The 25,765-nt window shown below is 41.9% G+C and overlaps 1 protein-coding gene across 2 annotated transcripts in view; it reads left to right on the plus strand.

Annotated features, from left to right (window-relative positions):
- The first annotated feature begins 475 nt into the window (after positions 1-475).
- cabp7a (calcium binding protein 7a) overlaps positions 476-25,765 on the plus strand; it is a 32,588-nt gene continuing 7,298 nt past the window's right edge. The window contains exons 1-2 of one of the 2 annotated variants that reach the window (XM_030417659.1): positions 476-1,555; positions 25,531-25,674. In XM_030417659.1, coding sequence (XP_030273519.1) covers positions 1,447-1,555; positions 25,531-25,674 — 253 coding nt within the window. In that variant the 5' untranslated portion in view covers positions 476-1,446. The remainder of the gene's footprint in view (positions 1,556-25,530; positions 25,675-25,765) is intronic. The other variant, XM_030417658.1, reaches the window with a different exon arrangement.

Genomic DNA, 25,765 nt, shown 5'->3' on the forward strand with positions numbered 1-25,765 from the left:
ATCAAAAAAATCTAGTGGCTCCATCCAACTACAACCACTGGGTTCGGTGCAGCAAAGGAGATGATGAGGATCAAAAAGACAAGATCTGTAAAACAATCTCTGTCACATCTGTCTCCACTACTAAATCAGCAGATGTTTTATCTGCGCCATTGCAAAACTTCCAAATGCATAATGGTCATCAGCCTTATAATGGCTGGTAATTAAAAGCCAATGTCACTCCATTCACCTCCCGTACGTGTTCATCAATCACACTTTAGGGTTTCAGTCTAACATCGGTGAGTAACCCGAATGCGCACGGGGGAGAATAATTGAACAACAAAAAAAAAAAAAAAAAAAAAAGGAAAGAAAAGAAAGGAAAGAGAGACAGACAGACGGAGGGGAGTGTTTTGTGTGGTCTTGCCTACACCCATATAAGTGTGTGTGTGTGTGTGTGTGCGCGCAGACGTATCCATGAGAGAGAGAGAGACGGGGTGTGAGACGGGAGAGAGAGAGAGAGAGAGAGAGAGAGAGAGAGAGAGAGAGAGAGAGAGAAAGAAAGAGATAGAGAGACGACTACATATCAGATCCACACAGTGAGCTTTCTTTTACACAAAAAAAAAAAAGAAAAGAAAACCCCCGCTCCTCCACTCCACTGAAGATGGAACCACTGGATCGCAATGCGTCCCCCGTAGCCACGACCAATTAACAGTGAGCCGGCAGTTATTGTCTTTGAGGACCCGGACGCGCGCTCACCTGTCACATTTTTTAACGCTTTTCAAGAGATTTTCTTGTTTTTTTTAAGGGGGTCTCCTCTCCGTTAGTGTCAGGATTTCTTTCTTAAGTGTAAAACGCGTCGTTCCGGTGGATTATAAGGTGGCAGGATCTCGAGGTGCGTCAAAGTGAGCGCATGCAATCCAACAAGTGGATGCATGAATCCGCTCGCGGCGAGGCAAAGAGGCAATCAGCGGACTGACAGCCACTGCGAATCAATCGGCGTATCGATTGATGGGTTTTTTTTTTTTTTTTTTTTGGTAACAAGGGACAACCTGCACTAATCAGCTCAGATGTGGAGCTCCCTCCTGCTTGATGGTGATGCATTCGTGTGCGCATCGTCTCCCTCTGAGGTAGTTTTGTAATATCTACTGACTTTGTGTGAATAATCAGGATCGATTTGGGCTTTTCTTTCTTTCTCTTTTTTTTTTTTCCTAAATGAGGTACGACACCCCCGGTCAGTCATTGTTGCTGCTCTTCCGTCGTTGACCAAAAAAAAAAAAAAAGCGAGATTTCGGCGGACACGCTGCGGAATCCACCTTCTCCCGTCTCACCCCTGTCCGCCCCCCCCCCCCTCCACCCATGGACACGCTTCCTCCGCTCCTTCTGTGACCGTGAGGGGGGAAGTTGGGATTCCTCTCCGTAGACACGTTTTCTGTATGACGAGGGCGCAGGTGGCAGCCAAAGGTCGCCGTCATGCCGATGCACCCAGTCACCTCCACGTTGATGTACCGGGGGATCTGCACCATCCCCGACATCCTCTCCTACAGCGCCCCGGTGAACCTGCCCGAAGACGAAGTTGAAGGTGAGGTGTTACCCGTTTTGTGTGTAGCCTACCCGAGGGGTGTTTAAGGAGCTGGTGAGCCACACACACACACACACGCACACTCAGGGGGGTGTTTATTCATGTGTGTGTGGCTGTGATCTACTCCAGGCACTCAAACAGACGCCCGTCAGCACCTTGGACAGCGCTCATGAGAGAGAGAGAGAGAGAGAGAGAGAGAGAGAGAGAGAGAGAGAGAGAGAGAGAGAGCGATTTGGTTTGATTGAAAAGAGAGGGCCTGTTTGAGGGGTTTTGGGGGTTTATTTTCAAAAAAGTCCCTCTCGTCCTCTGGTTTTCATATGAAAGAGCAAAAATAATCACACACCTTGTTATCAGTGTTAGTCAGAGATCAGATATCTCGTTTCGCATTTCTTTCAATGACCTCAAAAAGAGGGTTTGATCTCAGTGTGGAGCCTTGAAGACTTGGTTCTATCCGTGCACCAGTTGTGCCATAAAGTGTTGCTTCTGGAGGTGATGCATTGGCTCTAACTAGAAGCAGGAGCTGCTGGGTGGAGTTTTGGCCCAAATTTGGTCTCCTCGCAGAGAATTTCTGATGGTGTTTCACAGGATTTTTCCCCAAGAGGCTGTGAAATCTTCAGCCACGAAGTGATTCAAACAACACCCAGGGTGAATCCTCTCATGATCAAAAAAAAAAAAAAAATCAACAACCAAAAAACAGCAAAAAAACAGTCCACCAACAAGCATGCTGACAGATGACAACTGTTTTTGAGCAATTAGTCTCAGTATCCAAAGAATATTCACGCCTCGGAGCACTTCTGCTGTGAACCTGCGACATCTGCACATTATCATGCAGCAGCCCCTGGGACATTGTTCAAGTCTCAAAGCGTTTATGATGACAGTGAGTTCTTAACGTTTTCGCCATGTACCCAGTGCAGTGACGCTGGAAGGCAGCCGGCGTATCCCTCCTGAGTGATTTGTCCAGTGCATCTGTCATCCATGTTGTGTTTTTTTTGGGCATTTCTTTGCTTTGCTGGACAGATTGAGACGCATCAGTGTTCTCAAAATGTCTTTAAGACCGATGTGTTTCAGATAAGGCGATGACTGAAATCACGTGGCACAATTACAGACAAGCTGGGTGTCTTGTGAGAAATCTCATGCCCGTGCAGGAATCTCCCGGGGAGAAATCAGAAATGAACCGTTAATTGCTCCTGCACGGATTTGAAATCACACAGACACACACTCCTTTTCTCTCTTGCACACACACACACACACACACACACACACACACACACACACACACAGAGCTTTGCATCTACAGCAGGTGCAAAGACACACTCGCGCACACATAATAAGGTTGGAGTGGAATTGGGTTCAACTCTCAAAAGGGGTTTCAGTGAAGTTCCTCTGCACCAGTTCCAGAACAGAGACTACCAGTGAAGTGAAGATAAGAACGGGCTCAAGACAGACAAGGCTGATCTGAGGTTCTACATTTTATCCACCATTTCTGTTTCGCTCTGACACCCAACAAAGTGCGCCTGTGATAAAAGAGAAGCGTCAACATGTCAGCGCCGAATGTGATCTCTGCACAATGTCATGCCTCTGATTACAGCGTTGCATCACTCAGCGCTTTATTGTCAAACTTGATTTCCAGCGTACAGAGATCTCACGTGACAGAAATATATTTTACCCACAGCAGCAGCAGCAGCAGCAGCACAGAAAAAAAGTGTCTCATATGTCAAAATGTAATTTTTTTTATCGACTCTTGAAGAAGCTTTTGGTTGTTGAGATTGAGGAATCTCCCTTTCCGTCTCACCCTCACTTCAATTTACAGTCCAGCTTTGGGTGCGATAAACAGACCTCATTTTATTTTGACTTGAATTAGTCTGATCCACTCGCGCTGCCCCGCTGCAGTCACTCTGGTGCAGGACTAAGTGAGCCGTTTTGGCTTTAGAGTACACCTCAGAGTGGCAGTTTGACTTGAGAGGCATTGGGGATGTTAGAGAAGAGGAGAGCCCGGGGTAATGCACAGTTAACAGCAGTGACAGAGCCTCTTTCAGCTGCTGCAGAGCATTAGTGATCCCGTGTGAGGGATGTCTTACAGGTTGTGGAAGAGGAAGACTTTAAAGGCGGTGTCGCCGCGGAGGCTGAGTGATGTTGTTGTTGCTGTCAAGGGTGTAACTGAGATTAGCGGCTTTTGCTGCCAGATAGCACAAAATGGGAGTGATATTAATGCGGCGCAGTCGATTGATAGCTCCAAAAAAGGGGCTACATTCATACTGCGTGCCAACATGTGTCTTTTAAAAACTCGTGTTTTAGCTTTTGGAAACAATCCCCCCCTTGTCATCAGCATCTGAGGAGGGTGCAAACAAGAAGCTGGGATCATAATGCTTACCTCGTCTCAAGCAGTATTGTGTTTTCCATGTGCTCCTATTGTGATTTCTGCTCTCATTTAGTAACTTTGGGCTGCAGGGCCTCTTTAAAAACATACTTAACACTGTTTTATTAGTTTGATACCTAATAAATCTAATTAATTTGATGAGAATTATGATATGATTACCCAAATCTACCTGAAATCCCACACAGTTGTGTGGAGTTTCAAAACGGTGTCTCACTGGTAAGAACATGAGTGATGTGACACACTGTACACTTCTTTGTCCACGACTGAACATGAATATATATATATATATATATATATATATATATATATATATATATATATATATATATATATATATATATATATACACACACATGTATATATATATATATATATATATATATATATATACACACACATGTATATATATATATATATATATATATATATATATATATATATATATATATATATTTTTTTTTTTTACCATTTTAAACATATCAGTATACTATATTTAAAGCAACATTATGTAGACATTGGCCTTTTGTATGATTTGGAGTGCAACGCCACTGTTGTAAATACAACTCCCAGGTCTCTAGCTATTTGTCAGACATAATGTAGGCGCTGACTGCAAAAACACTCAGTACATTGTAACAATATTGTGTGTTGGAAACATGTATGTTGGAGTATCTGAAGCCACTTTCAACAAAACAAAAGGGCTAATGTTATTGTGGTTCCTGGATTTGCAGACACTGTCATGGTCTGCAAGTTCTAAATTACAATATGCATTGAACAATCTCGAGTTTGTGCCGATCAGACAAGAGACGTGCTGCTCAAGCGTCAGCCTCCGTGTCTCCTCTCATCTCTTGAGAGATGGACGCGAATTGGTTGGAAGTCTGAAGTGTCACATGCATCAGCTGAGCCGTCAGGGAGATAGGGCTTTGTCACGAAAACGAAATTGCACATTAGTGACTATGTGTGTGCGAGTGCATGTATAGGGACAGGAGGTTCAGGCCCTTTTGGCACGTATAGCCATAGACCTGATTTTCAATTACTGGCTTGGACACCCCAGGGATCGGACCAATGCCACCATACTTTGCGGCCGTGAGGCCTGTCAGAGCTATAATTGGAACAAAATGCTATTTTTCTGACGCTTCTTCGATAATCCTGCATGTGCATGTGTGGTAGAAAAAAGTGGGGGTTGGTTGCAAGTACCTTAATGTACAATGATTCGGACATAAATTGAATTGGTCTCCCATTTTCTCCATTTCCCCTCCCACACAAGAGGGACGAAAAATAGTTGGTCATATTACAGGAGCTCAATATAGACCTCCTCCACTGCGAACAGAAACACACACATGCACTCACACGTGTACGCACACAAAGCTCAGTGTCAATATCACTGCAGGTGGAATTAAGTGGGTAGCCCATTTCCACACTGCCTAACAACAGCTCTATTGGAGGCTGCTTCAAAATAGTCCCTGGGCTGAGCTTATAGCGTTTGTAACAGGTCCCAGAGTGAAGCTCATGTAAACAGACGCCTGTAGTTTCCTGTAGCCACAAGTTGTAGATAAAACGGAGCAGAACATTTGGATCTCTCTGACAAGGCTGTCAACGGTACACTTCATTTAACATTTCAGTACAAATCTGCACCGGCCTTCTGTTCATTGTTTTTATTGTTTTTTTAATTTCAGAGTTGTAGTCTCGCACATAAAACTTCAAATTTACTAAAAATAGAATGGCCTTTTGTTCCTTCACTGACTTATGTGCATAGAAATAAACTGTGAAGATTACTTGAAGGGAGTTAGAGTTAATCATTTAATGACTTACTTCTAAATTATGTTTGTAACTGACAGATTCTCAAGAGAGTTGTCCCAAAAACCCCAAAACACTTTATTCAATTAGGACCAAGTGTAAAAACAGCGTTTATTCATAAATAGTCAGAACATTCAGACATTAAAGGACACCTATTATGCTTTTGCCTTTTGTTCCTTTCCTTCAGTGATTCTCAGGTTCTTGTGCACACAAAAGATCTTGAAAGTTAAAATGGTCAACGTCCACACCAACAGGAGCTCCTCTCTCCCACAGAAAACACTGCTCCTGAAACACCTTGTCAGTAGTCCTGCTTTTAACTCTGTGACTTTGTGGCATCACACTACGTCACCGTGTCATACATTTGCATAATGTGTGCCTAGCAGCTGGTTTGGCACATGGGAATTGATTTAGCGCAGCTGCTCTGTTGTTGTTAGTGGATCTGAGTCAGGCATGTGTGAGCTGACCAATCAGAAGAGACTGGGTATAAGTGAGGGAAGACCTTAAAGAGACAGAAGCTCAAACTGAGTGTTTCAGACAGAGGGGGAATACATTGCTGCTGCACTGGACAGTATGGGAAAATTGATATATTATTTGAGCAATAAAACATGTAAACCTATTTTGGTGGTAGCCTCCAAAACAAATTAGGAGCCTGAAAATAAGCATAATATGACTCCTTTAAAGGAGTCATCACCCGGAAATCGCAATTTCTCTTGTTAAATCATGCGTATTGGTGTTGGACCTCTGTTGAAACTTGCCTGAAAAGTTGGAGTTTGAAAGTGGCTTATTTTTTCGCTTTGGCTCTTTTTCTGAACAGGAATAGCGCACAATAGTGCGCGTTCCTAAAGCACGAGATTTTGACTCTGCTCCTGTGGTGACGTTACCACAGGAGGCTACTCACAGCCGTCCTCAGCCAGAGTGAGCACGCCGAATCTGCTTATTTCTCTGTCATTTTCACGCCATACATCGTGACCGCCAGCATTAAAACTCAGGTCTTAACACGAGTGTGAAAAGTAAGAAGGAAAAAAAAAGAATTTACCATTCAGAGACATCCTGCTGTAAACGTGTCTCTTCCACCGTCTCTGCCTCTTCACTCTCCCGTTCGGTTTCAGACTCTGGCTTGTACATAAATGCCTGAATTCCGTAAGGTTCGTCATTTAGTGTGTGCGCCATGACAGGGGGCTGTTTATGTTTTGGAGTCCGTGTGTGCATGCAGGCTCGCCCCCCCTTCCGGCTCTGTCCTTCCTGCGGCCAATCAACGCGCGCCTCATTACATATTAATACAATGCACATCCGGACCGGTCAAAACCTCGCACATAATCTCGCGTGAGAAAGTCGCGGTATGAAAAAGTGTCAGAACAAGCTCTATGTTTGATTTAAAAAAAAAAAAAATGTTCTAATAAGTTTTAAGAATTGATCCAAAGCGATCCAAGAGGGACTGGATATGTAAAAAACCAGGTGATGACTCCTTTAAGTCAAGTTAATCTATTGGAGATACATGAGCAAACTGCTATAAAATGTAAAAAAAAAAAAAAAAAAGATAATTCACCCAGTGTCTAATACGCTTAACAACAGGTGAATAATAGGTGCAGATTATTAGGGAATAATAAATAGATATCTGTCCATAACAAAGCAAAATATTGTTTTTAAAAGCAAAATGTTGAAAAAATACAATCAGACCTGCAGTACAAAACACAGACAGAAACAGACAGATTACTGTATTAACATGGCATCCATATTTAATTTGCATCACATCTGATACAGGAACCATATTTTTTCCGCAGATGGAACCAGAATATCAAATATTGCTCAAATTAAAATGTCAGTATACACCAAAATTATAGTATAATATCCTGGGACATGTTTATTGATTCTTGTATTTTCCTCACTCAGTTTCAGTGTGGTTGGTTCGACATGAAAGCCTTCTCTTAATCACTGTCAAAGAAAAAGGGAAAATGTATCCCGAGCCAAAACCTGTCACAGAGCCCCAGCAGGGACATATTTTTCAAGGATTGTTTTAAAGCCCACCAAGTAACCGTCACTGGTAATCGGAATCAATGCAGCCTGCAAAAAGTTATCTCTCCATTTGTTCTAGCTCGTGGCAGAGCGAGGGAGGGCTTTCCTTGTTTTCAGATTAAACACAGATTGGGCTGTCCGTCCCCCCCTCCCCAAGAGACAGGAAGCAGAGATGTAGCAAACAGGAAGTGAACAGAATAATGGGACCAAAGTCAGTGAAGCTTCAAGCTAGATTTATTGTCGCCATGTTTTACATTCTGTTATTTACTTTGTGAAAAAAGCGAAGGTGGGAAGGTCTGCCTCATCTTATCGATGAATGAGAGACTATTGGCATGCAATCAGCGTGCTTATGGTATTTTATTCACTCTGACAGGGAGCTTTGCAGTGGTGATGGCTTTGTGTTTCTGAAAAGGAGATTACTGAGACTTTCTTGAAATTGCTTAATTCCAGCAGCCTTGCCTCTGTCAGTCTGCCAGTCGGTCAGTCAACCACCAAGCCTAAAAACGTTCAATAACTTTAGGATAGACTGCCATCCCTGTCAGAATGGCAATCATCTAGCAATTCAAATTTATAATTTAATTTAATTTTGTTTACAACCAAACAGTGTCACGGTTATTTACCAAACGTCTTTTTATTATTAAAGCATACAATTTGCATACACTTCACCTATACATTCTGAAAGCCTTTTTAATAACTACTTAAAGAAAAAAAACAAAAAAAAACAAACAAAAAAACAAATAACAAATAGGCAGTAAACTTTAAGCTTAAGTGGTACAACATCAAAGCAAGGCAAAGCAAAACAAGACAAGTAGCAACAAGGCAAGGAGATGGCATAAGGCTGACCAGGATCCCCAACACTATCCCCCCCCCCCACAGATTAGCCCCTCACCATGTACCTCCACCCCAACCAACCTCCCTCGCGGAGACCTTCACTCTAAAACCATTACAGTTGTCATATGTCATATGCTAGGATGCAAACTGCTGCGCTGAATTTGTAGTTTTAAGGAACGAAATGAAGGGTTCCCATGTTTTATTGAATAGTTTGAGCCTGTCTTTCAGTACGTACCTTATTCTTTCCAAATGAAGTGTGTTAGTTAAATCCTCTAACCACATCTTAGAGGTAGGTACAGTTGTGCTCTTCCATAAGATGAGAATTAATCTCTTTGCTATTATGAAACAATAGGAGAGAAAGCGCTGCGGCGCCACACTTAGTTTCCTAAAGAACTCCGATATTCCAAGTATGATGAACAGAGGCTCAGGTTTGATTGAAGTATTCATGACCCCAGACATGATGTTACATATATCGATCCCAAACAATTGGACCCTTGGACATAGAGCAAAACTATGAAGAAGTGTTGCTACGGAGGAGTGGCACTTATCACACACAGGTGACACCTCTGGATATATGTTGTGTAGTTTCTCCTTCGAGTAACGAAGTCTATGTATAATTTTAAATTGGACAAGGCAGTGTCTTGCGTTATCTGAACAATGATGTATGTTTTCAAGACTCTCTTTCCACAAACCATCTGGGATCGGCTCACCAAGTTCCTCTTCCCACTTACGTTTATAACTTTCAGTCGAGGGGGAGCTCATCAATAAGAGGTTATTGTAGATGTGGGATACCAATTTACTTTCGTTAGGAGACCGTTTCAGACAATCATCTATTTTGGATTGTGATTCAGTCTCAAAATCTCCTAGGTATTACCGAACATAGTCCCTAATTTGTAGGTAACGAAAGAAGTTGTTATTCCCCAGCCCATACTTCCCCTGTAACTGTGTGAATGAAGCAAAGACGCCTCCCACGTATAGGTCACCAATACACTGAACACCCCTCTGATTCCATGTAAGAAAGGCTCCATCCATACTAGAGGGGGCAAATGTAGGGTTTCTAGCGATGGGTAATAGAAGAGAGATTGGTTTAAGATTAAAGGTGGCCTTGATTTGTTTCCAGGTGCGGATCATGCTGTGTATGATGGGATTATTATTATACAGGGACTTATTAATCGCAGCCGGAGCTAGTAGGACTGCGGCCATAGAATATGGGTGGCAGTCCTCCCGCTCCAGCATTAGCCAATCAGACATTGGTATCGACGTGTCTAGCCAAAAGGTAAACATCTTAATCACTGAAGCCCAGTAATATAGCAAAAAGTTCGGAAGTCCCAATCCCCCCTCTGGTTTTGGCCTACAGAGATGTTTTTTGCCTATTCTGTGAGCCTTGTGTCCCCACAGAAAAGGAACTATTAAGGAATCTAGGTGCTTAAAAAAGGATTTTTTTAGAAAAATTGGGATGTTTTGAAATAGATATAACAACTGTGGGAGGAAGATCATCTTTATAGCATTAATTCTCCCAATTAAAGAGATTGGGAGCGTGTCCCAGAATGTTATTCTAGTCTGTAATCTCTCTATTAGAGGGGGGAAATTTGCCTGGAATAGAGATGAGTACTGCTTTGTCACTTCTATCCCCAAATAGGTAATTTTTTCTGGAGAAACTTTAAATGGAAATTGATCTAGGTGTGTTAAGTCATTCAAATGGACCGGCATTAACACGCTTTTAGTCCAATTGATCCGATAACCTGAAAATGTCCCAAACAGGTTGATTTTGTCCAGAAGATTTGGGATAGTAATTTGAGGCTGTGTTATATATAGAAGGATGTCATCTGCGTATAATGATATTTTATTATTTGTGTCTTTGGTGGAGTATCCATAAATCTGGGGATCTACTCTGATACACTGGGCTAAAGGCTCGATAGCCAGCGCGAAAATTAGAGGGGATAGTGGACACCCCTGCCTTGTCCCCCTATGCAAACTAAACGGAGAGGACATTGTCCGATTTGTTAGGATTTGAGCCGTGGGATTTTTATAAATGAGTTTAATTAGTGAAAGGAATTTATTTCCGAAATTGAACCTATTAAGAACTTCAAATAAGTAGCACCATTCAATCTGATCAAATGCCTTCTCGGCATCAAGTGCGAGTATGACAAGATCGGTAGGTGGACCTCTTTTTGTGTATATAATATTGAAAAGACGTCTAAGATTGAAAGTAGCACTCCTATTTGGTATGAAACCTGTCTGGTCCACATGAACTAGCTTTCCCAATAGAGGATTCAGCCTGTTGGCCAGTATCTTGGCAAATAACTTCCCATCAACATTAAGGAGGGAGATAGGACGATAAGCGCCTACTTCCTGTGGGTCCCTCCCATTCTTGTGAATTAGTGTGATCACAGCCTCAGTTAAGGTGGGGGGTAAAGTACCCTGTATCTGGGCATGTTCATATAATTTCAGCAGGTAAGGGGATAGGTTTTCACTATATGTTTTGTATAATTCCCCTGGAAGTCCATCAGGACCAGGTGTCTTATTACTCTTTAGGGAGGTTATGGCACTCCGAACCTCCGCAATTGTGAGGTCAGAATTCAAAGAATCACTATCTTCCTCGCTCAGTCTAGGAAGCTCACATTTGTCCAAGAATGCATTAATAGTTACAGAGTCCGAAGTGGTCTTTGAGGTATACAAATCAGTATAAAATTTGAGAAACCGGTCATTGATATCTTTGGACTTCATAAGTATTTTATTATTGTGAGCTTTTATCTTGTGTATCGTTCTGTCATTTTCCATTTTCCTAAGTTGTCTAGCTAATAGTTTATGTGGTTTATCACCAAATTCAAAATGTTTTTATCTAGTATAGAGGAATGCTTTACTTAGTTTTGCAGAGATAATTTTGTTATATTCATACTTAAGTGTTGCTATCTTCCTGTGCAATAAAGTAGAGGGGGAGTGCGCATTTTCTATGTCAAGTAATTTAATTTGATCTTCTAATTCTTTTAATTTGATCTTATTTTCTTTCCGCCTAGAAGCTTCAAACGAGATGATACAGCCTCTTATGTAAGCTTTGAATGCTTCCCAGAGAATGGAAGGAGAGGTATCAGGGTTGTCATTCATTTCAAAGTATAAGGAAATCTGGTCTTTTAAGTATTCACAAAATTGCGAATTTAGTTTCCAAGAGGTGTGCGGCTTATCTACATGATCTAGACACAACAAAAAGGTGAGTGGGCTGTGATCTGAAATTACAATGCTGTGATATTTAGCATTCATTGTGAACGGTATGAGTCTAGCGTCCACCAGGAAGTAGTCTATCCTACTGTAGGAGTTGTGTACAGGTGAGTAGAATGAATAGTCCCTACCTGAAGGGTTCATCACTCTCCATATATCCAGTATATTCGTGTTATTAATGAACGTATGTAAAAATTCACTAGAGGCATTTCTTGGGAGTCTCTTCGTGGAGGATCTATCAAGGTATGTGTCGAGGACAGTGTTAAAGTCGCCCCCTATTATCAAGTGTGTTTGTGAGATGTCTGGTATCTGTGAAAAAACCTTCTGAAAGAATATGGGGTTATCTATGTTGGGAGCATATATATTTACAAGAGTGAGGGAAATGTTATGGATTTCGCCAATTACTATAATGTAGCGGCCCTCTTTGTCAGTGATTGTTTTCTTCTGTAAAAAGGGCACACCTTTTCTCAGTAGAATGGCCACACCCCTTGCTTTGGATGAAAATTCTGAAAAGTAAACCTCCCCTATCCAGTTTGCTTTTAGCCTGCCATGCGAACCACTCCTCAAGTGGGTTTCCTGTAAGAACATAATGTCTGAGGTCAGTGATTTAAGATGGGTCAGAACCTTTCCTCTCTTGACTGGACTGTTTAGTCCACGTACATTCCAACTGGAAAATTTGAGACCCTTCATCCCTCTGCTGTCAATGTTTAAACTACCATACATCGAGAATCTGTGATCGGTACAGTATCTGTAGCAGTGCAGCTGTCAATGTGTAGGACTTGATTGAATGATCCTCCTATTCCTCCCCTCCCCTCTACCCCAGTACCAGCTGTGCGTGTGTATGAACGTGTAACGTTAACTCACGTGAATAGGTGACAGCTAGTGTTGTGCTAGCGCTAGCCATATGAGCTAACTAGTAAGCACCAATAGATAGCCACCTCTTGGAATATCTTGATCCTCCACATCCGCAGTGATTACATTCATTTAAGCGTCCTCCTGTCTCGTTTCAGTCGAGCCTGATGCCGAGAGGCGTTCGGCATATTCCTCCGCTTTTTTGGCATCTATGAACGAGATCTGCGTGCCGTTGTGGGTTATCAGGAGTCTTGCAGGATAGAGTAGTCCGTACCTGACCCCGGGTCTGCCCCTTAGCAGCTCCCTGGTGCGGTTGAATAGCGCCCTCTTTTTAGCCACGGCAGGTGGGTAGTCCGGGAAGATTTGAATCCTTTTACCACCGTAGTAGAGCTGTTTCGCCGCCGCAGCCTTGCGTAGGATGTCCTCAAGCGTGTGAAAGTAGTGTAGCCTCAGAACAAAAGGGTCTAGGTGGCTCATGAGGTTCGGGTCGCCTTCGGAGGGTCCGGTGCGCTCTATCAATGAGCGGTTTCTCATCCAGGGACAGCATATCTTGCAGCAACCCGGCAATAAAGTCTCTCGGCCTGGGTCCCTCAGTCCCCTCGGGGACTCCGATGACCCGGAGGTTGTGTCTCCTCGAGCGTCCTTCTAGGTCTTCGCATTTCTCAGTTAGTTTTTCTACCTCAGAGTTCAGGCGGGTGACTTGCCGTTGAAGTGCAGTAACATCGTCCGACTGGTGTGAGGCGGCCCTCTCTATCTCTCCAATAGTGTTAGCATGCGAGGTCGCGGTTTTCTCCAAGGCCGTAATGGACGTCTGCAGTTCTTCTTTAGTTGTCGCCAGTTCGCCTCTCAGCACGGTATACACAGCCTGTATACGGGCATCGATAGTGGCGCATATGTCATCTTTAATCTGGGTAACTTCATTCCTTAACGCAGTAATAGCAGCTAGCACAGCACGGTTTGGTGGGTCCGCCTCCTCACCCAGGTAGTCGGGCTCCACCGCTTCAGTTGAGTCCGAGGGTTGGTCAGGGCCTAATTCTTGTTGGTCGTTCTTTTTGGCTTTTCCCCTCTTTGACATCATTCTCTTCCTTTTAGGTTTAGTTGTCCACTTGCTTGAGCTTTCTTATATCACTCCAAAGTACATTCAGACGGATATACAGGTGTTTAGTGTATTAATAAACGAAAAGTTACCGGAGCTATGTAAAGCACGTCTCACTCCTTCATTGCTCAACAGCGCCCCCCCGTGTCACGGTTATTTGAAAGAGGAGCCAAACACAAGGCACAGAACAGGCAGGTAGAAACTCAAAACGAGCTTTGGTGAGAGCTGATGTTCTAGCCCAAAATCCAATAATCCAAAAGCAAAAAGGTTGGCAACAAAACTGGTGTAATCTACAAACAAAATAAAAAAAAACTGTAAACTGTAGCAACTAGTAGAAGTACAAGCCAGAATAACACGTGGACACAGACAGCAAAATGCAGGTAAGACATTACAGGAAGAATACAAACTAAACCACAAGGGGAGGAGGCGCAGGTGGACAGAGGCGCAAGAACACTGGGAACACAGGTCGCCCACCTTTGTCTGTTTTCCCGCCTTCTTTCCGCCGAAAGAAGGCGGGAAAACAAGGGAACAAGGGGAGGGAACAAGACGTCAGAACAAGATACATCAGAATATAACTACAAAATAAAACCAAAAACCCAAACCGAGATAAATACCTTCTAAACAATTGATATGTGTAAATGCCAGCATGCTAATACAATGGTGAACATTTTACCTGCTGCCGATCAGTATGTAAGCAGTGTCACTTTGAACATGTTAGCATGCTGACGTTAGCATTGAGCTCAAAGCACCGCTGCGCCTCAAAGGGTGGCTAGCATGGAGGTTAGGCTTGTTTCACTTCTTGAGGAGGTGTATGTCAGCTTCTGTACTTCCTTAACTCTCAGCGAAACAGCTCTTTACAACAACAAGAGACTTGGGTGTGAATCAGTGAAATCTATCTACCAAACGGGGCCTTGGGTATCTTTCGGTTAGACAATTTATCACAACAACATGTAGACCTCCTGGTTATACCTCGATCTCAGCTCAAGGTTAGTTTGATATGTGCCAGAGAAAAGCCAAAAAACAACCACCGACACTTAGATAGAGGGAATCTGTATATCTGGTTGATGAACGTCGGTGCTCCGGGCTTGTCAACAGGATTAACTGGAACCTCTTTCTCCTCATGCGTCTCCTAGAGTCATAAATATGTATTTAAGAATATTTCGTTAAGATATTCTGACTTCCCCACTCCATTTTGTTTTTGAAAGTGCTTTGCTCTCAGTAGTAAAAATTTAACACATGCTACTGGGGCGTCTTTTTCAATATTTTTAGTCATTCCTTTTGGCAGAGTTCTGGGACTTTGTATTTGACTGACAGCTGCTCCAAAAAAATTCGCGTTCCTAATGGTATAAACTGCCTGTGAGGCGATCTTGATGTTTTCTGCTCGACTCCTACTGTAGCTGCAGCAGAAAAACATTGACTCACTGCTTCGCCCTGAGGTGGAGGGTTGACTTCCATTCCTTTGGAAATACTTACATGAATACAAATGAAGATATTTAAAGACACTGGCATCTGCTTGGCAAGACAGAAAATTATGCACATAACGTATTGCTGGTGCAGAAATCAGTGGGCGTTGTGGGGGTGTACTTCCAAGGGGTCAGCTGAGACCATTTTATAGCATATGCTGCTGCTGAGAAGATGTGGACAAGAAAACAGAACAAAATGACCCGTGATGTTCGTAGTGGATGTGCTGGCTCATTTTCAGGAGTGTGCAAACGATCCAGATGTGTTTACCCAAAACCAAACGCTTATTTTTCTCTCCTCTTCACTTCAGCTATTGACTGTTACTGGCAGGGCTCTCCCAGGAAGAATTAGTTCAATTATTGTTCTCTTACAGAGAAAAACAACCCTTAAATTGGATCACCAAACAAACTGTTTGTTTCCAGTTTGCACGGAAAAGAGCTTTTCATACCTACTGACTGGAACAACACATGGTTTTCTCATCAAAGCTTTCTCCGTGTGAAACAGTATTGAAACAAAAAACCGAATCAAACTAATAAATCAAAGTGTTTTCCCAGTCTGCTAAAACCATTACTTTTTTCACTTTCTGCCTTTCAAGTCCTCTTCACAATGTTAGAAGTCTGGCAAACGCCACTTTAGAGCTCCGACGGCTTTTGTTAATGATTTACAAAGAAGAAAGAATTACGGCATCAGCAGCACTGACTGCTGCAATTGTTGAATGACTCCAGATTAAAATGCCCATAAAGCCAGGGCCATGTTCAGAGTTGGAATTTGACTTTGGAAGATTTGTCACTTTTTATTATATAAAACAGTGATGCACGATGGTGAGATAATGTTGCAGAGAAGGTTTCCCCTCCTCTGTTCAGGTGTGACAGAGGCTGTCCTGATTATCATGAAAAAACACCAGAGGAAAGAAGGTAAACATGTCAGTGAAGAAAAAGGGAAACAAAAGCAGGACAGGAAGATTAACCTGGTCCTCGGTGCGTGGCATTACAGATGCGCAGCGCCCATGAAAGCATCCTGCTGAAAACAATAAATCTCACTTTGTACGTTTTCCAATCACCAGCTCCATCCTGAACCATTCCCGCTCTACCTGCGTGATGGACGGTCCTCTTATGCAATCAGTTTGACAGACAGGCAGGTAGGCAGACAGACAGGAATGGATTTCAAAATGGCTCTCTCGCTCGTGTCACCTGGCAGGATGAGACAGGCGGTATATGAAAAAGCTCTACTTGACATGGATGGTGATAAAGATGTGAGCACAAATGAGCCATTTTTCTGAGGTTGAAATGACCCAGCACCACTGCAAGGTGGTGTTTTATCTGTCTAGTGTAACTGCTTTTAGAGAAATGTGTGGTTTCGTTGAAATGTTGTGGGATTTGATGATAGTAATGGACAATATTTTTATATAAACGTAATGGTTTTATGAAAATAACCACTGAAAATAAAAGTAGATTTTTGCGACTCATTGAAGTACGTACTGGGGAGTGAGACCAATTTTTTTCTTTAATCTAAACAGAACATTTTTTTAAATATTTTTATTTGCTTTCTAGAAGTTAAAAAGTAAAACGAGCGCACTGACACCACCCTTATGTCTGTACGTCAATATGAAGCTATCGCCAGTCGCTGGTTAGCTTAGCATAAAGATGGGAAACGGGGGGAGTTGGCTAGCTATGCTCTGTCATAAGGTGCCACAACATCTCTGACCAGCACTTTTGAAGCTCACTGATTAACATTGCATATCTTGTTTAAAGGGGTGGCATATAAACAGAATAACACCTCTGCCCTCTGCTCATACATCCATCACCGTAGCGATTTTTAGTCTGTTAGCTCAGTTAGCCATGCAGCTATCCAGATACCTGGTGAGTGTTACTGTTTACACAGTAAGCACAAGAACTTTTGGCCACTGAAAAGTTTTCAGGCTGGGGCTAGCTGGTTAGCATACTGACTTCAGTAGATATATCTGCAACACAGCACATAGGCATCCTTGACATGACGTCACTGTTATTTCTTCACTTCAGTTGATAATTTTAGTTAACTTTTGGATTACTTACATATTGCACCTTTAATATGTAGAAAGTCAAAGTCTCTCGATCAAAACAAAAGATGTTATAAGTATGATATAATATAATGAGATGTTTTTTAATTTTTCACACTGGTTAGGTTAACCAGCACATAATTTAGATGATTTAGATACATTTTAACTGAATTTCTTATGTAAAAAAAATGTAGATAAGTAAAAACTATGACTTCAAATCACATGCAATAAGAAATTGCGATAATCTTGATTGTTTTAAAAAATAACCCTCTACATCTCAGGCACACTGCTGCAACCAATGAAAATGTTGCTCAAAGATATGTTACACAATGTCAAACAATTTTTTTTTATATAAACACAGGAGGAAATTGTTTATTATTTGGATTTATTTAAAATAAGTGCACAACATGAAACAGAGAATCAACCAAAAAGTCTAACATGGCATTTGGTATACTTCCCTGTGCTTTTACCCAATTTCTGAAATTTTTCGTGTGACTTCGATGATTGGTTGCTATAAGCTGCCAAGAGGGGTTTGAAATGACAACGTGGTGCAGATTAGCAGATAACATCATCAAACGTTGCGACTGTCGGCGGGGTTAAAGCTAGATCATTTATTCTCTTTTTGATCGATTGCCACCGCGGAGTGAATCCAGCAGACTTTATTACCTGTGAAATTAACTGTGATGAGTTCTGGAAGGTGACGAGCTTTTCCTTCAGGTAATATTTCTCCCCTTTAATGAGCAATCCTGCAAAGTCCACACCCTACAATGTCCAAATCCAATGGTAGAAAAAGCTGATCCACGAGTGAGTCGCGTACCTTTAACGTGGTGGAACTGATGTGTTGGATAAGCTGTAATGCATAGCGGAGGCTTTTGGTTGCTCATGCTTGACCTTTGTCTGAGGTGCTTCTCACAGGTTTTCCCCTCATTGACGCCGGCTGCGGCTCAGCTTGGTTTTTCGGCTGTGATGATGAAAAGTTGCCGCTTTGAGAAAACATAAGAGGGAGGGAGGGAAAAAATGGAGGCAGACCAATGATTGCCCCCTCCGTGCTAGAAAAGAAAAACCCTTGGAAGCAACAAAGATGGGCTAAGATTTCAGGGCCTTTCACCGACTTCAATCGTTTGAGGTCAAGTGGGGTTTAGGAAGTTGGCCTGGGGATTTTTTTTCTTATTGAGAATGAAGCACCTTGACATTTCCAACTTTCCTTTTTCCGTCTTCCAGTTTCTCCCTGTGGTCGTGTCAGTGTTGCATGGGTGAGGTGAAAGCTCTTCAGAATTTCATAATGGAGGGAGTACTTTCTATCCAAACAGAGATGGGATTTTTCCCTAAGACACAGACCTTAGTCTCTGCCATATACCCCTTAATACCCCAGAGCCTTATTAGAAGCCTGTTATGGTAATATTCAAATCTTCCGGGTGCCCAAGTCAGCCCATATCCAGCTAAAGATGGATTAAGGTTGCTATGGGTGTTTAAAAATAGTCGCTTGAGGTTCACATACACACAAAGCAAAGCTGTGTTTTTCTCACACTGATAAGGTCTTACATAAAGAGTGGGTGTGCTGCAATTACCGATCCAAAGCAGCCCTAAGCAGATGCAGGTCTGGCTGAGGCGAAGAGGATCTCTGGCTCTGTAAAACATGCCCTGGATTACATTCACGGACGCTTCACGGCTACAAAAGCCCCAGCATCAGCCTGTTCTGCTCAAAGTGCACTGGTAATTAGGAAAAGTTTTTTGCTGGCGTTAAATTTAGTCTGAAAAGGAGCAAAGCTTTGCTCCAGGGGTGGCTCAGAAATCCAAGTAAATATTTCCTTATTCGATGCCTTTCTGGACGAGGAGATTTAATTCCACTCATTTCATTATGATTAAGCTCTTCTTCGTCATCCATGCACAGGCAGAGATGATGACATTCATAAAATCTTGTTCACTTTATCACTATATTGTCTAGAGAGAGTGGACGCCATCCCTCTTTTCATTCATGTTTCAGCCTCGCCATGAATCCAAGCCTTTTGTCCGCATGAATCAGCTCCATTTCCAAGTGATCCCCGGTGTTGTCTGGTGCTGCATACAGTTCAGTGTCTCCGTGCTGCAGCAAGGATCCGATGAAATTCATTGATATACAACGGCGCACGGGGGAGAGCAGTGCGACAGGAGTGCAGCGCACCTCTCTCTCGTGGGAGTTCGGCTTCAGATGCTCGGCTCTCTGAGCCCACGATCTTAACTTGGGCTTTTCATCCTCTGTCAGATCACACCACAGGGGACCGCATGGCATCGCGTCTTTGAAGGCCAACAAGCACCTCTCTGCATCAAAGCAAATACCACATGCGTTCAACAACAAAAAAAAAAGAAGAAAGAGTCACGCCTCCCCGTTGGAGCCGCAGTGCCAGAGAACATGCGGAAGTGCAAGCAGAAAGGGAAAGAGTTTTAAGAGGGCAGAAGCTGTGATAAAATGTGCAGCACTGAAATTGGGAGACAAATTAAAAAGAAATCACAGGTTCATTACGTGTTCTACTTTTATTCCAGTTCAAACAGTTCAAAAGAATGAAAATTTGACTTTGACAAACGTGGACAATGACTAGCCAGCAGGACGGAAGTTGGGTTTGAACACCCAAAAGTGAAATGCAACTCGTTGCCAATCATATAGCCTTTATATAAGCATTTATAATGGCAGTCATTCCACACAATTATTGGTTTGTCATTTTGTAACTTCTCAAGATACAAAGAGCTGAGACCTGGCTGCTTTAATCAATATTTTCATATAATAAGGGACGTAATAACAGTGGTTGTTGCAAACCCACAGATGATTATGACCCTACTCTGCAATTCTACTCAGCTGTTACTGTTAGGGTCATTCTGTCTGATCTCATCAATCCAGTTTACCAGCTGCAGCAGGCAGCTGTTTGGATGCCTGAAAGCCCCCTGCATGCTACCAGCAATACACTAAACAACAGACCAAGTTAGAAATAGTAGTGCATAGTGAAACACAGTCAGATGATTTACCAACAGAGAAATCTTAAACTGAGCAAAACAGCAATGGAATGCTCGACCAGTGTTTGTCAAGTGGCTAAAAAACGCAACTGCACATGAGTGATAACGATGCTCCATGTCTGTAAGATGTTTAAATAGGGAACTGTTGCCAACACATTTATCATAAAAGACTTTATGAGGTGGTATGCCAGTGTTTTGTTGTGTAGCACAACAAGTTTATTGCAGTTTCAAATGTAGCAGTATTCAAATAAAGAGAAAACTCACAAGACCACATTGATGCTGAAACAAATAGTCAATAAAGAGATTACAAGCCAATGCACTAAAAATATAACCACAACAATCTTTTAACAAGTCATTGATCATTTACAAATGCCCCACATTATTTGATTTCAGCCTCTCAAATGTGACAACGTGTGGATTATCTGTAATACTGTATCTCACTTGAACTGATTATCCTTTGGTTTTCAAACCATAATTCCTTTTTTTTAAAACTTCAGATGGGTATTTTTCTCGATTGTTATGATACACAAAAAAAGGACCCAAACGGAGACACAGAGGCAGGCAGCTTGAGCAACAAAAGGAGAGCTTTAATGTTGAGCTGGGGTTAATGTTGAGCATGACATATTATCTATCATGTCAAGTAACAAGTCATAAAAACAGTGATTAAAACAGAAACAGTCGTGATGACACAAGTCCACATCCATTGGTTGAACGTGTGAAAAAGCAACCCAATCGGCAAAATAGATGTTGGCAATGTACATTGCTGCAAACAATACAAATCTGCAGGTTCAGTTTATTATGTGAAGTCCTAACGACTGGGCTTAAAATACCTGTTTTGGTTGCAAAAAACACGGCTGGAGATGTCCTGAGGTCTTACAGACGTTTAAGCACAGTCTTGAATTGTGGTCACTGGTCCAGTTTCCAATGTGAAGGTCATGTCATAAACATGTAATATGTAGATGTAGTAGAAAATGTAGAAAATATCAATATGGTAAAACAAACTCCAAACAAGTCATATGTCATATTTTACCTCTATGATTTGGGAGCCTGACCTACTGTTGCTTTTTATATTATATTTAGATCCATTTATTTCAAGGCTACAAGACTAAGCGGTGGCTCATTGTACCAACTGGCTTTCTTTGATTGAGCAGGACAATTCAGTTCATCTGTGCAAAGGCACGCTAATATCAAGACTGTTCCTTTCTCGTTTTTTTTTTTTTTTGCCAGAGCATTTAATCACAGTCGCAGTGAGAACATCTTCTGACGGGGGGGCACTTTCTCAATTACAGTAGAGTCACCGTGGCATACATCGTGAGAATTTGGTCTCAGTGAGTAAAATGAAAATGCATATTTGTCTCTTCAGAGGACAATTACGATAGATAAACTCTCAAAGAGATAGCACTCTATCTGGATGTGTTCAGAAAGAGAAATTAATTATTTCGGAAGACGATTAGTCCGTCCCTTTTGATAAATCACAGTGGGGATTATGTATGGCCTCCTTTACTTTAGAGTAATATTAGTTCATTCTAGTAGCACTCTGTCCTGATTTCAAGCAGAGCCAAGTGGCTCTGTTGATATATATGTAATGCCTATTCATATTCCAGTTTAACAGTTGTTTATCTCTCTGGACTTGATAAACCATCCATCACATTTCTGGTCCGAGCAGTACTGAGGCATTTGTATCCTGTAAACGTTTTGCGACAAAGTAGAAAATCCTCCGACGGCAAGCTGTGCCCGTATTTCATTACACAATACAAACTTTTACACATCAGATATACTATACGCTACTCACCGGTCGGGATGTTTTGCTCACCTTGGCCTTCGATCAATAAATAAAGCTTTCAGGGGGAGACGAAGGAGTCGCTAAAATGGTTTTGGCACCTTATTTAAGAGTGAGTATGCCTCCTGGGTGGCTGCAACATGCTGGTTTTTAGCCAGTGTGTGGTGGAAAAGCCCCTTTTTCTGAGTAAACAGATGGAGCGGGGACCTCAGGTGGATACTGAGCTATTGTTATTCTGTAAACAATAGGATTACACCCAGGGAAAGGGGGGAAAAAAACACAGCTGGAGGCTGTCAGTGATTCAAACCATACCTCTGGTAAGATATTTTGTCGGGAAAGATATGTGAAGAATAGCTGCATGAATGTCACACTGCTCCCTCTTTTATAGATTGCATGCCCAGATGCAATTCATTGTAATACACGATTGGCGAGGACCCTTGTCCCTGTGGCGGGGTTTCTATTCTGCGGATGTGCACTCGCATTTGTAACAAACTATTTCCTTGAAGCCGCGCAGCCACATTATACACAGAATGACACACACTGTTTTCTGCCATCATCGATATTTCATGTTTTGTTTTACCTGCTGAAATATTTGTCACGACTGTCACGCTGTGGATTTTGGCCAGAGGCTCGGCCATTCATCGCCTTTCTGACACAAATCACCGGAGCCGCAATTCCCATTTACAAGACTTTGCAGCGGATTGATAAAGTTTGTTTTCATTATTGCACTCGAGCAACTTGACAAGCGGTAACTGGCTGTAATACTGAGAAGGGAAAGTCATTTAAATCTGCCTACCTGGCAGGCTGTTATTGTCACTCAGTTGTGTAACAAGCTACACATTATTTAGCAGCTTCATTCAGGTTTTCTTTTCACAAGTCATTCAAAACTCCACGCTGCACTTCATTTACAACCTTTGACCTGATCTGTAATGCTCATAAAATGTCCCTGAACCCTCATTACAAATACTGAATATAACTCTTCAGCGATTCATTTTTCAAGCTTCGGATTCCACCAAATGCCAGATTAGAGAGATTGCAGCTATTTCATGTGGTTTCCTGATGATTTCCATCAGCCTTATTTTAAGATTCATCTCCTGCTCTGCTCTTTTGTGTGCTAATCAGTCGTGTGACACGCAGATCGGACGGGTCTAATATTGTAGGAGACTTTCTCTTGCATATAAATGATAGGAATCAATCCTTCAAGAAGAGTAAACATGCTGAGAGTGAGGGGGGATATGCAGTGTGCCTGAACTGAGGAATTAACAGCTTTAAGATTTCCTTTAGTGATTGTGGCTCTACATTAGCAGCAGGGCACATCTTCTACACAGTGTTCAAGTACTGTGACGTCTTTTCATTGGATTTTATTTTACTATCTGGTTTGAGTTTCTGTTGAAGATACAGATTGTTTGCCCCCCTTTTTCTGTTGATCACAAACTAACTGCGGTAATGGCTGCTATAACCAAAAGTGGAGAAGGCAATTCTTGATAAAGATAGTTGATTGTTGACTCTCACTCCCATTTTATTGTATTTGACGACCTGGGAATGAGTCGAGACTCAACAATCGACCACCTTTATTAAGAATTGCCTTCACTCCTTTTAAGGCACAGAACTCCAGGTTTTCAATGTCGACTTCTTCCAGTGGTTTCATATTGGACTTCCAAAAATCTGAGGAGTCAGCCCAGAAAGATAACAAATGGGCAACAATGGTCGCATTACATCTTAATGACCTGACTTATATCGGGAGAAGGATGGTAGTGGAGTTCACCTAGGTGACAAAGATGCCAAGCAGTTCAAGCCTTTGTTTTCAAACTTAGTAATTACTGAATATTTTTGGTGGGAAGTCATGACATCTCCAGCTGTGTTGAAGGCAACCAAAACAGATATTTTAAAGAAGACCAAGATCCATAACCCTACTAACCCCTAACTAAGCATTTTTTTGTTCCTAAACCAAACCAGACCCTAAGTACAGCATTGCCGTTAGATAACATTGAAAATTAAATCCAAAGAGATGCAATGTATCAACATATTGTTGTTTGAAGAAGCGTACATTTTTTCTGGTAGTTGGGTTGAACATGGCGGTGTGACTATCACATGAACCGGACAATGGAAGTATGATTCAACATGACAGCGTTTTAGAAACAGAGCAGCAGCTACTCAAACAAAACGCACTCTCTGGATAAAAACTTAAGCAGCCCAACACCTACAGTTCATCTGCTGCTCTCAACCAGAAAAGAATAATCTCACAAAGACTTGGAAGCCTCCTTTAACCACTATTAATACTGGCAACACAACGTGCAATCCAAATGCATCACAAGTACACCAAAATCATCCAAAAACTGGAAATGGAAGAGGCATGAATCTTCCACGGACATACAGCAGATAAGCTTTCGTACAGAAGCGCAGAAACAAAAGGACCATGTATTATGTAGACAATCACTTGTTAAATCACTTATTGAAAGGGCCGAAAAGATTTAGTAGGAAAACTGATTAATGTAATACTTCTGGACCTGAGACGACCAAAAATTCACATTTAACTACTAATCTAATAGAACACTTAAAGTTGCAATTTGTAAGAATTCAAAAAATGGCATTCTAAAAATGACATTTTCAACAGAAGATGAAGGAACAGTTCTGACGTTCTGACTTTGAAAAGCATGTCTATCCGTTCACACTGCTAGCACGCAGTGTGAACGTCGATGTAGAAATTATCATAGGCTTGACTATTAGCCTACTCGGCCACTATTTGTTTTGAGTAGGAATTCAACAGGTGGCCAATTCTTACATGTTTAACGAAAACATCTTAATGAGTACTCCTAAAATAAGTGAAAACATCAAAATTAAATATTCTTGACCAAAAATAAGAATACTGACTACGAGAGAGACTCTAAAAAACAGAGACTCCAACAGATATTTTTTTGCAGTGGATCCATTCCAATCCATTTATCAGTGGATGATAGTACGAGTAATCCTTCTACATTATTATTTGATTTACACACTTACACATCAGAGTTCAGCAGTAATTTTCAGGTGTCGGTAATTGATTCAAATTCTGGGTATCTTATTCAAACCTTTTTTTATTTCCAAGAAATAATTGAACCGATGGGAACTTAGGAAATGCAACCATCGGGTAGATTTTTCCACCTAGTCTGAGAGCAGAATATATTCCAGTTTGATTATTTTTGGCATTAAAGCTCTGTAGATTTTGTCAGCCTGGAGAGCTACACTTCATAGGTTTGATTCATCCTCATGAAATTTTAAATATAAGAGAAGTACAGGGAATACTGCCCTTTAAAGTGTTGACAATTTGTTCTGATCTCAGCTCTTTGTTCAAGGGTATTTTTTCTTATTTCACTGGTGGAATTTGTTCTCCTGAGCTGCCAACCCCCATATAACTATGACTCAAGCATTGATGCGGCATAACAAATGTGTCTTTGGTGCGTGGAACATTTCCCACTTTCATATCCTGCTCTACCGCAAGACTTCAGCTCCTCTGTGTGTGTGTGTGTGTGTGCGTGTGCGTGTGTGTTCTCTGCAGAGATCCGTGAGGCCTTCAAAGTGTTTGACCGCGATGGGAATGGGTTCATCTCAAAGCAGGAGCTGGGGATGGCCATGCGCTCCCTGGGCTACATGCCAAACGAGGTGGAGCTGGAGGTCATCATCCAGAGACTGGACATGGACGGTGAGGCAACACAGACACGGAGTGGATTATATTCTCTTGAACCACAAATCCCAGAGGCTGTTCACTCTCTGTTTGCCTGGACTGTAGGCAG

The sequence above is a fragment of the Sparus aurata genome, chromosome 5 (genome assembly GCF_900880675.1).
Source record: "Sparus aurata chromosome 5, fSpaAur1.1, whole genome shotgun sequence".
NCBI classification, from domain to species: Eukaryota; Metazoa; Chordata; class Actinopteri; order Spariformes; family Sparidae; genus Sparus; species Sparus aurata.